This window comes from Hipposideros armiger, unplaced genomic scaffold, assembly GCF_001890085.2.
Source record: "Hipposideros armiger isolate ML-2016 unplaced genomic scaffold, ASM189008v1 scaffold_346, whole genome shotgun sequence".
NCBI lineage: Eukaryota > Metazoa > Chordata > Mammalia > Chiroptera > Hipposideridae > Hipposideros > Hipposideros armiger.
The window spans coordinates 247,201-261,333 of NW_017731696.1; the positions used below are offsets into that span (position 1 = coordinate 247,201).

General features: G+C 37.3%; 1 protein-coding gene across 1 annotated transcript in view; it reads right to left on the minus strand.

The window, feature by feature from the left end:
• Nucleotides 1-14,133, minus strand: part of SLC10A7 (solute carrier family 10 member 7) — a 226,933-nt gene that overhangs the window by 199,386 nt on the left and 13,414 nt on the right. The window contains exons 2-4 of the mRNA XM_019661351.1: nt 12,812-12,869; nt 11,819-11,955; nt 6,389-6,464 (exon numbers count right to left, since the gene is read on the minus strand). Of these exons, the coding sequence (XP_019516896.1) occupies nt 6,389-6,464; nt 11,819-11,955; nt 12,812-12,869 (271 nt within the window). The remainder of the gene's footprint in view (nt 1-6,388; nt 6,465-11,818; nt 11,956-12,811; nt 12,870-14,133) is intronic.

Genomic DNA, 14,133 nt, shown 5'->3' on the forward strand with positions numbered 1-14,133 from the left:
GGACTAAAACTGCACGCGCGCGCGCACACACACACACACACACTACCATCATCTCCATCAATCAGACCATGTCAACAGTACACTTTTGAAAAGTTGCATTAAGAAGAGCCTAACCATGTTTCCAAATTTAAACAAAAGCAGTTTAAAATTTAAAAGCCACAAAATAAGACTGTCAGTCAGCGATACCCTAAATAGTCTCATTTTAATACCTAAAGGATCTGCTAGCAATCCCGCGTATATGCATTGCTATGCACATACATTGAGTTCCTTCTGCAGCTAAAAATTATTATCAGTTCTAGTTGGCTCCCTGAAACAAAAACGACATAAGTTCTAAAAACAGAAATTGTTTTTTAATGTCAACAAAAAGTAATAAGGTTATTTTTTGCCAAAGTACAAGCTGTGAGTTTGAGGGATGCAATAACTTCCAGTCCACCACAAAACCTTTTAACCAATAGTTTTATGGAAAAAGCATTGAAATTGAAAGGTAAATGAGTAACAGGAAAAAATTTCTTCCTAAGTTATGTAACAACTTTTGAAAATAAAACTAGGAGAATCATTTCAAATGACGCTAGTATATCTGCATACATCCCCCAAATCATTACATACAAATATGCATCACTTTGTGAGGGGTAAAACGTCTATTACATTGTTTTGTACACTTGAAACTAATAAAATAAAATGAAGAAAGTAAAGTGACCTGCCATTTCTGTTTCCAGGCACTGCATACACCCTCAAAAATTTCATGTACATGTGCACAGATTACAGATAAAATAATATTCATAGCAACATTGTTCACAACAGGCAAAGGTTCAAAACAACTGAAATGCCTATGCACAGTAATATATACAGGTAAATGGTGATTTTTAAAGCAGCAAACTGCACAGTAGTGACAGCTTCACAGAAAAGAATACTCTTGAAGACAATATAGACTGAAAGAAATAAATCTCCAAAGAAAACATAGTATGATTCCATTTATATAAAATTCAAAAGTAAGAAAAACTAAACAATATTGTTTAAGAATACATTAGTGCAGCACCTGAAAAAAATAACTATTAGGATATGCTTCACTCTAGGAGAAATGCATCAATTCTGAGTGGGAAGAGACATGTTGTGTTTCCTGTGAGGAGCAGGCATTATTCTATACATAACCAATCAGACTGGTTACTTAGAGTGTTTATCATATCTGTTAAATTTCACAATAAAAAGTCAGTACATTGTCTTTATTAATATAACTTAAAAAAAACTGAAAACTTTTTGGAAATTACTAAAGAGTAAGGAGGGAACGGGGTGGTAGATGAGAGCAACAGGGGTCAAATATGTGGTGATGGAAGGAGAACTGACTCTGGGTGTGAGCACACAATGTGATATATAGAGGATGTATTATAGAATTGTACGCCTGAAACCCATGTAACTTTATTAACCATTGTCACCCCAATAAAGTTTAATTTAAAAAATTTTTTTAATAAATACAAATATACTACACAATCACACACATTCTTTAATACATGAGAGCATATACTAACCATGTGTATATATATTAAAGATGTCTATATAAATATATGAGAACATAAGTGAAATGTAAAGACATTAAATAACACAAAACCTGGAAGGAAAAAAGTTTTCTTCCATGTCATAAATACTGCAAAGAATGGTTAGTTTGAGAGGGCAGTTCCACATGGAAATGTGCTCCAGCAATATTCCTGCCACGCTGAAACCCATGTAAGTCCAAAGCTGCTGCGTGTCAGACAGAACAGAGAATCACAGACAAGCAGAATCAAAACCTTCCCCTGAAGCTGGGCTCGGCGTTTGGACCTTTTTATTTACATGGACCAATAAGTTCACTTTCCATCGTAGATTAGATTTTTTCCAATGTATTAGGTTGTCGGAAAAGTCATGATGCATTTTTGCAATGAAAACCATAGAAAAAATAACGTCATGACTTTTCCAACAACGCAATATTATACAAAAGACTAATCTTCCCGTACATTGAAAAAGCCTATATTCAGTTAACTTATAACATTATTTTAGAAAACCATTCAACTTCCAATTATCTAATAGCTTTACTTCTAGATCATTTTCTTCCATAATCGGATGCAAATATAAAATAGTCTATCCATTTCACATCAGAAGATACGACCAAACTGGACTTTGTAAGCTTCATTTCTGAAGCTCAATTTTCAGTATTTATAAAAAAATTGAATTTTACTCCCCAATGCTTGATAATCATGAAGTTGCACAATATAAACATTTAAAGAACTAGACCAAGGATATTAGAAAACAGTGGAGATGTTTGTAAATTAAACACTATTGACATGCAACATTAATGTAAATAATTTAAATATCTACTGGGGAATGAACATGTAAATACTTTCTAATGCTATATGTTAATGTAAAAAAAAAATGAGTGAACTTTGAACTTCTGCCACAAGCCATTTGAGAACAGAAAGGTTTTTTTAGTCTTAAAGCTCTTAGGGGAATCACATTAGGAAGAAAGAGATAAATGACATCTTTAACCCAATTAACACTGGTCTCAAATACACCAAAAGAGACCCTTTCCTCAAATTCTTTCAAGAGGATAGAAAATCACAGCAGTCCAAGACTCGTGTTAACAACTCTATCTCACTAATTAGGAGGCAACTGAAAGAATTAGCTGGCATAATGGAGCGCCGGGTAAAACCAGCTCTGTCAGTTCCATTCCTACACCAAGAAGCTAAACATGGCTAAGAGGAAACACACAGCCATGATGACCGGCTTCACTTTAAATGCATGGCTAAATCTCACTGGGGCCTTAGTGCTGCCTGGCGAGGCTACCATCTCCCCAGCTAATTCATTCTCTGCACCTGCATGGCAACTGCACATTTTCTCCTCTCATCTCCAACGTTCATAGCACCTGCCCCCATCATAAGACTCAGCTGCTGAGAAAAAATAAAAGTCATCAGAAGCGAACTCTCAAGTCCACCCTTTCTACCCATCTACATGGATCTATCCACATGCTGTGCCTTCCTTCCTGCTATTATGAATAAATGTTATTATGAATAAATTGGGATGCTCATACAACCTGATACCATTTGCTCCCACTGGTCGAAATAAATGACTCCAGCACTGTCTCTTAAATCATCAGCTGCCTCTCTACTGTACAATTCCCTTCATGATAGAAACATGCTGTCATTTCTGCGTTAAAAAAATCTTGACCCCAGATCACCCTCGAAATTCCCCATTTTTCTATTCCTTTTTATCACAAAGGACCTCAAGACAGTTATCTACACCTCTTGTCTCTAATCCCCCTCTTCCTGTTTTCCTTGAACCTATGCCATATAAGCTCCTATGCTCCACCCAAACCACTCTGGTCAAGGTTGCTGGAAACTCTTCATAGCTGAAGCCAATGGTGATTTCCAGAATTCATCTTACACAACTTCTTTGACACAGCTGATCATACCCTCCTCCTTCAAACACTTTCTCCACCGGGCTTCCAGGATGCCATTCTCTCTTGTATTTTTTTCTATCTCACTAATTATGCTTCCCATGTTGCCTTTGCTGGTCACTACTCATTGTCCAGACATTTTAATGTTGGAGGGTCCCAGAGCCCAGTCCTTGAACCTCTTCTCTTTTCTACCTGTGCTCTCTCCCCCAAGTGATCTCATCTGACCTTGGCTTAAAATACCATTTATTCACTGATGACGCCTTCATTTATACCTCCAGGTTGGAACACCCGCTGCGCTCTCAATTCTTACATCTCTAATTGTTTACTGACATTTCCATTTGGACATGTACTCGGCATCTTAACACAACAAAAACACAAACTCTTGATCTTTACCCATATGGCTGACATTACGAATATTTACCAATATCCAGTTCTCCTCCCCTTCAGGGCACATGAATGACAACACATGGTAAGGCCATATGACCTGTTCTGGCCAATTTAATGTGAGCAGAAGTGCCGTGTATCACTTCCAGCCTGGACAGTGAAAAGCCCCATTGTGATTCTCCAATTTCTCTCTCTCAGTTGCTGTGGCAACTGGAAACATTCTGTGTTCCATCCAGATGGTGTACCTTCAAGACATGGGCCTCCATCCACCAGGCTTCCTTAGTGATGGTAAAGACCTTCTCACTGACCTACATGTCCCATGAGCAAGAAATAAACCTATATGAGATTTTGAGTTCTTAGTTATCAGAGCATAGCCTCGTCTACCCAGACTAATACCTCCCAAACCTGCTCTTACACAGTCCTCCATGTCAGCAACTCCTTCCTTCCAGCTGCTCAGTCAAAAACCCTGACATCATTCTTGACCCCCTCTATCTGCCACACCCCATATCCAGTTCATCAGCATATCCTGTGCCTTTGAAATACATACAGGATCCAACCACTTTTACTGCCTCTACTACCATCTGGTCTTCAAAAGACACGAGTAAGAAAATGAAAAAAACAAGCCACACACTGGGAGAAAATATTTACACAGCCCATATCTGATGAAGTTCTTGTATCCAGAATATACAGAACTCTCAAACCTCATCAATAAGAAAACAAAATACCTCATTTTTTAAAAAGCAAAAGATTTAATAGAAAGTTCACCAAAATACACAGATAGCAAATAAGCACATGGAAACATAATCACGCTTACCATTACTAGTCACTGGGATATGCAAATTAAATAAAAACCACAATGAGATACTACTACACATTTATAAGAATGGCTAAAATTAAAAAGGCTGACAATACCAAGTGTTGATGAGCTGTGGAGCCCTCAAACTCCCATACATGTCTGCTTGCAATGGAAAATGGTACAACTATTTTAGAAAATACTTGGGCAATTTTTTAAAAAGTTAAACATACAGCTGTGGTAAAAAGAAGAATGCTTGTATGTTGATAGAAACAGTTCACTTCTGAAGCTATTTATAGATGACTTATAACTACTTATTGGTGATTCTTCCCTTGGTTGAAAGGTGCTAAAATGTACACCCACTAAACAATCCAGTCACTGCACTCAGAAGTATTCCCAAGAGAAATGAAACCACATGTCCACTTCAAGATTTGTACACAAATGCTCATAGCCCCAAAGTAGAAACTGTCCAAATGTTCATCAACATGTGAATGGATAAATTGTGGCATATCCATACAAAATCATACTGCTTGGTGATAAAAAGGAATGAATTATTGATACATACAATATTGGTGAATTTCAAAATAATTATGCTGAGTAAAAAACAGAAAAAAAGAGTACAAACTGTATGATTTCATTACATAAAACCTAGAAAATGCAAACTAGGGCCGGCCTAGTGGCTCAGTTGGTTAAGAGCTCGCTCATGAGTGTGAGCTCTGAGCAATAGCGGTTCGACTCCCGGCCCGAGCTAAGCTGCCACTGAGCTGCTCAGCTGAAAAATAAAAAATGAAAAGAAAATGCAAACTAAGCTATAGTGACAGAAAACAGATCAGTGGTTGCCTGGGGAAGAGGGGTGCTAAGAAAGGCAGGAGGAATTACCAAAGGGTACAAGGAAACTTTTGAGTGATGGGTATGTTCACTATCTCAATTGTGGTGATGATTTCACAGGTACATACAGGTGTCAAAATATTAAACTGTTTAAATTTGTTCACTTTAATGTATATAATGATACTCGAATAAACCTCTTTTTAAAAAGAAAATACCAGGTGCTCAATATGTATTTTTGGAATGAATAAAGTAGATGAAAATGAAAACAGATGCTGAGAAAGCAAAATCCCAAGAATGAATTGAAGTGGGAACCCCTTATATATCTTTCCTCATTCAATAGTATTCTTTACTGCATGATAGAAGTGGAGAATCAGAAGTAAGTTACTACAAAGCTAAGTCCCTCAGTACGAAGTTGTGCCTTTCAACCAAGAAGAGCCGCCTGGAAGTAGCTCCTGAAATGACAACTGCTAACCCAATATACAAACACTTTTCTTAGTCCCCAAGCAGTTGGATAATTTCTTTGAACTTATCTTAGAAACCTGGCTTCATTTCTCCCTTGTATATCATCTTCCCTTGCCATGAAACTTATACTGCCCCTTTTTCCATGAATTTGGTTTGTTATCAATTTCTTACGAGCTAAAGAATGGCCCTAGCAGGTATCCTCAGTTTGAGTCTTGGATGAAAAGTCCTGTCCTTGGATTCTTTGTGCTCTGTCTCCAATTTCTCACAGAGGTAGAAGAATCACCATCTCTCTTTCATTCACCCGCCCTTGCTCTTCTCTTTGAAATCCTAAATTCCACTCATTATCGTCACATTTAGCATCATCCTAATATACGAATACACCTGCTTCTTTCCTAAGCTGCTACAGTAATCTAGGTGTCTTCTGTGACATCATAGACTAGAATATAAAATGAAAGCACAGCACCTAGTTACGTATAAATAAAGTTAGCTCCCTGACTCACCTCATTTCCACCAACGGCCTTGGTTAAAATCACGGCAGAAGACACAGGGGGAGGCATGCAGCCTACAGTCTGCAAACTGAAAAATAAAAGAGAATGCAATCATAAATGGTATGTTTTTTGTCCTTGTAAATAGTTTTCACTGCATTCATTCTAAAACAGCAGAGCTGAGTAAATGAAAATAGGAGAGTGACTGTTGATGCACACGCCCTGTTGAGTTTAGACAATTCTATAAGAGGCAACATAGACGATGCTGAGAGTGCATGGGGAAGCTCTCATTCCATCCACAGGCTTCAGTGATTTTATTTTTCAAATTATTTAAGCTCTTATTATATAATTCAGAAAAACAGTCAAGTTATAGTGAGTATAGTCATAGAAAGATAACCAAAATGGTTACTCATGTGGTAAGTGTGTGTAATCAGGTTATTTTGATGGATCTTTCAACTTCCTTTTTTGTAGGAAGTCTTTTGGCAAAAATAAAACTTTAAAACCACTTCCATAGTTCAAAAATGCTTAACAAAACACAAGCATACATTTGCTGATTCCTTTCTCTAAAACAGCAATTCCCCAACTTTCATCTCATAAAAGACATTTTCATGTTGTTGTAATATCATTATAGAGATAGGCATGACACAATTATATACTTTTTGAATTCTGACTGTAGTAAATTCTAGTGCCTATTCTAAACTTGGTTTTTATCACCCAAATCATGACAAGAAGTCTATTTGCTTAGTTTAGGATAGAAGATACATTGCATGACAAGCAAATGAAGCTATGGGTTGTAAATCTAAGTACTAAAGATAAAAACACATTACTCAGCATTCATACAGAATACACATTCTGGGGAGTGCGTAGCTGGCCTGACTAAAGTGGAAAGTTCTTACAAGGAATAGAGGACGCAAAGTATAACTAATATTTTGAATGTAGGATTACAAATGATTTTTATTCACTTTTATAATAAGGTATTGTCTAAACTTCATGCAATTAATTTACATTAGCTCTGAAATATGGAAAAAAATAAAAGTTTTAACTCATTTTGACAGAAAACATAAGAAAACACCTCTTATGGAATTTCCAGCTCAATTCAATTCAATATGGTCTCCCTTTAATGACTATTTTCCCAAATGTTGCTAGTGTGCCCAATTATGAATCCCTAGTCGCTGGCCCTTACTTATGATCATCACCTCATTATCACTAAGACTTGCTGAGCATTTACCATTTGTAGTGGATACTGTTCTAGGCATTTTACTCATTTATTCCTCATAGTTATTTAAGATAAATACTATTATTATTCTCATTTTATTGAAAACTAAAGTTAAGAAAGAAGTTAAATTACTTACCCAAACTCACAAAGCCATCTGTTTAGGGTTAAACTTTTATTCTGGAATCCAAGGTCAAAGACTTAACTTCCCTACTGCTCCAACCATTCTGCCTTCTACCTCCCCAACCACCAAGATGAGAGACAGGTCCTCTCAGGTATTTCCAATTTTTCTAGCTTTTTCACTCTTTCCCTCTCTTCTGGCCTCTTCACTTCTATGTACAAGAAAGCAGAATTCTCCCTATCTTAAAAAAAAAAAAAATCCCTGAACTATTCACTGAATACATAATGCCTTCTGTAGGTAGGATAGTACAGAAGGGTATAAAACAAAGCATAAGACATCATTCCTACCTTCAAGGAGGCAGAAGATTCAAGACCCACATGTAGTTAATTAACCTCAAAATTAGTTGAGTTTGCTTCCTCAACATGTAATCCTACTTTTTTCATTGTGGCTCACTGTCGACCTTCTTTAAAGAACACTCCACTTACACAACCCCAAATCTTATTCTCTCTTTATTCCCCTGAAATCAGACTTATGTCCCTTCTACTAGTAAAAGCAGTAACCACAAAACTAACAAGTGGGGCCGGCCGAGTCGCGCATTGGTTAAGAGCTGGCTTGGGACGCCAGAGGGCCCCGGTTCGGATCCCACATATGAGGGCCAGTGACACTGCCCTCCACAGCTAAGATGCTGAACAACAGCTCGACCTGGAGCTGGGCTGCTGTGAGTCACCAGCGACGGCAGGTGGGTTGCCATGGGCTATCGTGTGTAGCCAGCAGCCAGCGTGAGTGGCCAGCAGCCGCAGTGAGCGACCGTCCAGAAGCCGGCGACTGATCTGCCTCGCCCGGGAAGAGCACAATGATGGTGGCAACTTAGGCCAGTGAAGCAACGTCCTCCATAACTAGACTGAAGAACAAAAGGATAGCAACTTGTCTGTTCCCCTTCTCCCAATTCTCCAATAAAAATCTTAAAACAAAAACAAAAACAAAACAAACAAGTGATCTCCTAATCACCAAATCCAATGTCCTTTTTCCCATATTCACTCTCCTTACCTTCTTGCTTCTCAAAACACTATATTCTCTTGGTTACCATGGCATATCCTCAATCTAATTTATCTCTTATCTTCTAAACCAGTCCACTCTAGTTTTTCCTGTCTCTCCTGCCTTCTTCTCAATCTTATTTTCATATCTGAATCTGTAGGAATACTTTCAAATTTACATTTCTATCCTTAACTTCCATTCCTAAATTTGTATCTGCCTACAATTGCTACCTCAAACTAAACATGTATAATGTTGAATTTATGTATTTTTCTAAAAAATCAATTTGCCTCTCAATCTACCTATTTCTGTCAATGGAACAGTTGTTTCCTAATGTTTCAGTTTGAAACTTCGGAGTTATGAGTAGCTCCACTCACTCCTCATCCATCCATCCATCCATCAATCAATCAGTCACTACAACCAACTTTCCATTCTTTTCCATGACAGTTGCCATCACCCCCCTTCAAATGCTTTTTGCCCAAATCTGGACATTTTCAATCACCCACTGAATGGTCTCTCTACCTCCACTCTTTCCCTTTAACACAGCAAGGTAAGGAGTATGTGCTCAAAATATATTTATGTCAATGACTTAAACTGAATCCAGATGTAGCAGTCTGCAACGCCCCCAAGTTAACATCCTAAGTATACACTCTCAAAACGGGAAAGGGAAGAGAGAAAAAGTGAGAAGAGCTTTCCCTAAGTGTGTTTGTACTCATTTAAGTTTAATATCCTGAGGGGACAACTGTATGCTTATTGTATTTGGCATACTGAGATTGCAAGTCCTACTCCACTGTCTATATACCCAGTACAATGCTATCACATTAATCTTCTTTAATGACCGTTTTTTAGCATGTTGTTTCCTTGTTTAGCACATTTAAGTCCTGAGCCCAGTAATTCCAGCCTTCTGCACGTTGGCCTGAAGGAAGCTTTTTATCTTCTTTCCCCACGAATGCCTCATAATTTAATTCTCTTATTTAGGAGTACACAATCCTTGCTGTACCTCTTACCCTTTAACTCATTATACCACTCATCTGACAAATCATATGCTCTCCCATTTTGGTTGGTTACTATTTTATATATACGAATGTGTGTGTGTGTGTGCGTGTGTGTGTGTGTGTGTGTGTGTGTGTGTGTGTGTGTGTATCCTACATAGCCAACTAAATTGAAAGATCCCTCAATATAAGCAAAATGAGTTAATACCTTCCTATTTCTTGAGTGCTCTATACATGACATACACTCGGTAACTATTTGTTCCTAATACACATCATACATTGTAGTTCTAAAATGATGTCATTATATTTATGAGGCATTTTATGCTTTTCTGTAAAATTTTATGCTCATTCTCTCCAACTCCATCTGGCCAAAACAGCACTCTTAATTTTTCCCCCTTGTCCTAACTTATTTTTCTCCTGCTAAGTAAATGATGCCACCAATTACCCAATGGCTCATGCCCAAAATCCAGGAGTCATCCTTGATTGCTCTTTGTCTTTCTCCATACCCCATCCATCCATGGGTTTGGAGAGCTCTAATTTTCAAACATATCCTCCATACACCCATTTCTCCCTACTGCACTGCTGCACCGTACCGGCCTCCAAGCTGGTCTCCTAGTGTTCTCTCAGGCCCTCCTACTATCTATTCTCCACATAGTAGCCATAAGAACCATTTGCGAATCGAAATCTGAAACACCACTTCCTCATTTAAATCCCTCCAGCAGTCTCCTGTGGCACTCGGAGTACAATCTGAATGCTCTATCATAGGAGTCTTGATTGACCTGCTCTGAGTGACCTGCTCCTGCCCACCTTTCCACCTCCAAGTTATATTATTCACCCTTGACAGCACCCGGCAGACTCTGGCCACCATGGTGGCTTTCCTGACCCCAGAACACACCGGGCCTGTTCCTGCCTCGGTGCCCTTGCACCTCCTGTTTCCTTTGTTAGAACATCCTGTCCCCCAGCCTGCTCACCCAAACACTTTCAACCGTATCGCACTGTTGTACTTCGCATCACTTATTTCTGTCTTGATCATCTATTTGCTTGTTTATTGACAATCACACACAGAGTCTCTTCAATGTGCAAAACTGGCTCTTGGCCAATTTTATTCACTGTTGTTTTTCTAGTACCTATAGTAATCCCTGGCACATAGTAGGAGCTCAACAAATGACTTAAATAAGTGATCTCAACTGATGTCCCCAACATTGTTAAGCAGGCAGTAAACGTATGGTTGTTCCCATAAAATGAGAACATTTTATGGACTGGGATACTGAGGTTCAAAACTGTTAAGTGCCTTTCCTCAAAGTGATGTACCAAGTTAGGAACAGGGTCAGAATGCAATCTTCAGGCTTTAAGTACAGTGTTTCAGATATTATACCATGATGCTAACATGTGGGTGGTTTTAAACGAATTCAAATAATTTTTAAAAATCATTAAATCCTCTTAATACACATGGCAACATTTTTAATGGGAAAAAAATTCTAATAAAAATCTATCATTAATTCAACTATCCTATCAAACATAAAACAGAACAAGTGAAACAGTAAATGTCTGTGCGAGCTCTGAGCAACAGCGGTTCAAGTCCCGGCCTGAGGTGAGCCGCCGCTGAACTGCCAACAGGTGGCAGGATGGCTCAGGTAAAAAAAAAAAAAGAAAAGAAAAGAAAAAGTAAATGTTTGGCCCTTATATATAATTTTTCTTTCCTATACATTTTCCTATACATATTATATACTCTGGGTACCTTTGGTAAGACAAATTGCAAAAGTTAAAGCACTCAATTGATAGTGTACATTATACACATACACACAGATCTTACAACCTCCAGTCCCTTCCATTTTTCTCCCAGTACCGCTTTTTTAAATTCCCAGAAAGTGTCTAGTGCCTGAAGAGTAAGCATATGGGTGTATTTTAAGATTCTGTTAAAAAATTCTTTCACGAACCTCCTTCATGAAACATTATCATTTTAAAGGATGATAATAATGTTAAAAGTGTTATTTCCTTATAAGATATCACATATAAGCTCTTTTGTAAACAATAATGTCACTAGAAATGCCCATTAAAAATGGACCCTTCAAAATATTCAAACATACCCTTTTAAAAGCCATTCGTTGATGGGTGTGATTGACAAAAGCTGAAGAAAAAGCCATATTGTTGCTGGGAAGAATGCAAGTGTAAAGATCTGAATGAAAAGATGCAGTCTGATATGCACCAAAGCACTGGTCAGCTCCTGCAAAAATGGACACAAAATAATAAAAGTAAGAAAACTATTTCTGAAAAGAGACTGTTACTAAAATGACATCACACGAGTCTGTTTTTTAAATTGAGATATAATTGACATATTATATTTGACTCAGGCGTATAACATAATGATTAGATATTTGTATATGTGGCAAAATAATCACCCCAATAAGTCTAGTGAAGATCCTTCGATTTGGAGTTATTTCATAGCTAAATTTTGTGCCTATAAGCATATGCATTAGATACAGACTTTAACTTAAAAAGTTATTGATAATTATGAAGTTATTCGTGAAGATTATAATTTTTATATAAAATTTCTGAAACATTCAAATTTCTTTTAAATATATAATATACCATAAGCGTTCAGATTTGTAAAATTCTAGACCAGAACTAACTAAGCTAACTGCCTTTATACCAGTATAGATTTAAGGATTGTTGACACTGTAAACAAACATGCATGTTTACCTAAAAAAATAATAATAATAATTTTGTTTAAAAATTTTAGCAGGACTTGTTACATTTTAATTAAATATGCTAATTAACCTCTAGTCATTACACCAGACCTTGTAAGGCCTCAATTTGGCAAGATGTTACTAAATCTACACACAAATCATAATTCTTGAAAACGCTTTCCCCAGCAACATTCTATAATTCAAAATGGCTTTTTCCCCAAAATCTACTCATTAAATTTCTTTGTGAACATTTACTGAATAGGAGCTATATGGCATGCGCTGAGCTTGCTACTTATATATGTTATCTCATTTAATCCTCACAACAACCCAATTAGGTAGATACTATTATCCTTATTTTACTGATGAGGAAATTGAGGTTAAGAGCTCCTGTACCTTGAAGATCAGAATCAAACCCATTAACCATGCCAGCTTTTTCCACTGTGTCACACTGCTGTCCCAAGAGGGAAATAATTCCCATGAAACATGACAAACCAGGCACATGTTATGAGCCTCACAACTAAAAAAGGATACTAAGCTAAAGTTTGGAATTTAAATATGTACTAAATAACAAGCACTTGCATTTGAATTTCTTTGAGTTTATGTGGTTATTCAGTGGAAACAAAATGAATTTAGAAAGTAGCAGAAAAACTTACATAAAACATTCAAGCAGTCCTTAAAGCACAAAAATGCCACTGATTCACTGGCTATAAGCTTAGCACTCTAATGTCAAGTAAGACATTCAAGAGATCCTCAGCCTCGGATACCCTAGCCAAAGTTTATAGTTTAATAAACAATAGGTTAATTCATACTCATTTACTGATAGCCACTTTCTGAGATCTGTCTCATTGGCTGTCACTATTTCATCTCCCTGCATGAAGACACACGGCAGTTCCAGTTTGGTCACAAGATATCCTTAATGATATCTATGGAAATTCTGGCAATGGGTCTAATGTAGAGCAACCAGGAAACACCGAGTAGACCAGAAACCATTCTAGGTCCATGGAGCAAAGCTAAGAGAAAAGGAGCCATCCTTACATTGAATTAGAAGTTTCACCCAGAGAAACCTGAGCACCAGCAGTTCCAAGAACTCTCAGCAGTCATGAAACCAAATCTCATTCAGATATACTCAGAAGCGTTCAATAAATACCAAATAAATATTAGTGTTTTTTAATTTAAATTATAATAAAATGATTAGCCAGAAGGCAGTAATGAAGGCATTTCATATAGGTCTCAGAAATATGAAACAATACAGCTTTTCTGAAAAGTAATTTAGGACTATATATCAAGGACTACAATATAATTCATATTTGGGGACCCCAAAATTTTATGTCTAGGCATTTATCCTAAGGATATAAAAAAATACATATAATAGTTACAAGCATTTATACACAGAATTGATCCTTGCAGCATTAACCATTACAGTGAAATCTGGAAACAACTTAAATGTCCAGAGATAGGAGAATAACTAAATAACCTAAGATATAAAGTGTTAAGAGCTATTAAAAGCCATGTTAAAACCGTGTGGACAAGGCTATAGAAGTACAGGGTCTCTCCCTGCTTAACCAAAAGCAGTGCAAATCGGCATAACCTATGGACAGCAATCGGACAACTCATCTCTTCATTCAGCAAGTATTTACTGAGCAGCTGCCACCATTCCAGGAACCTGGCTTAGCTCTCATAGCTGAGCCTGCACATGCCACTTGACCTCGCAATTC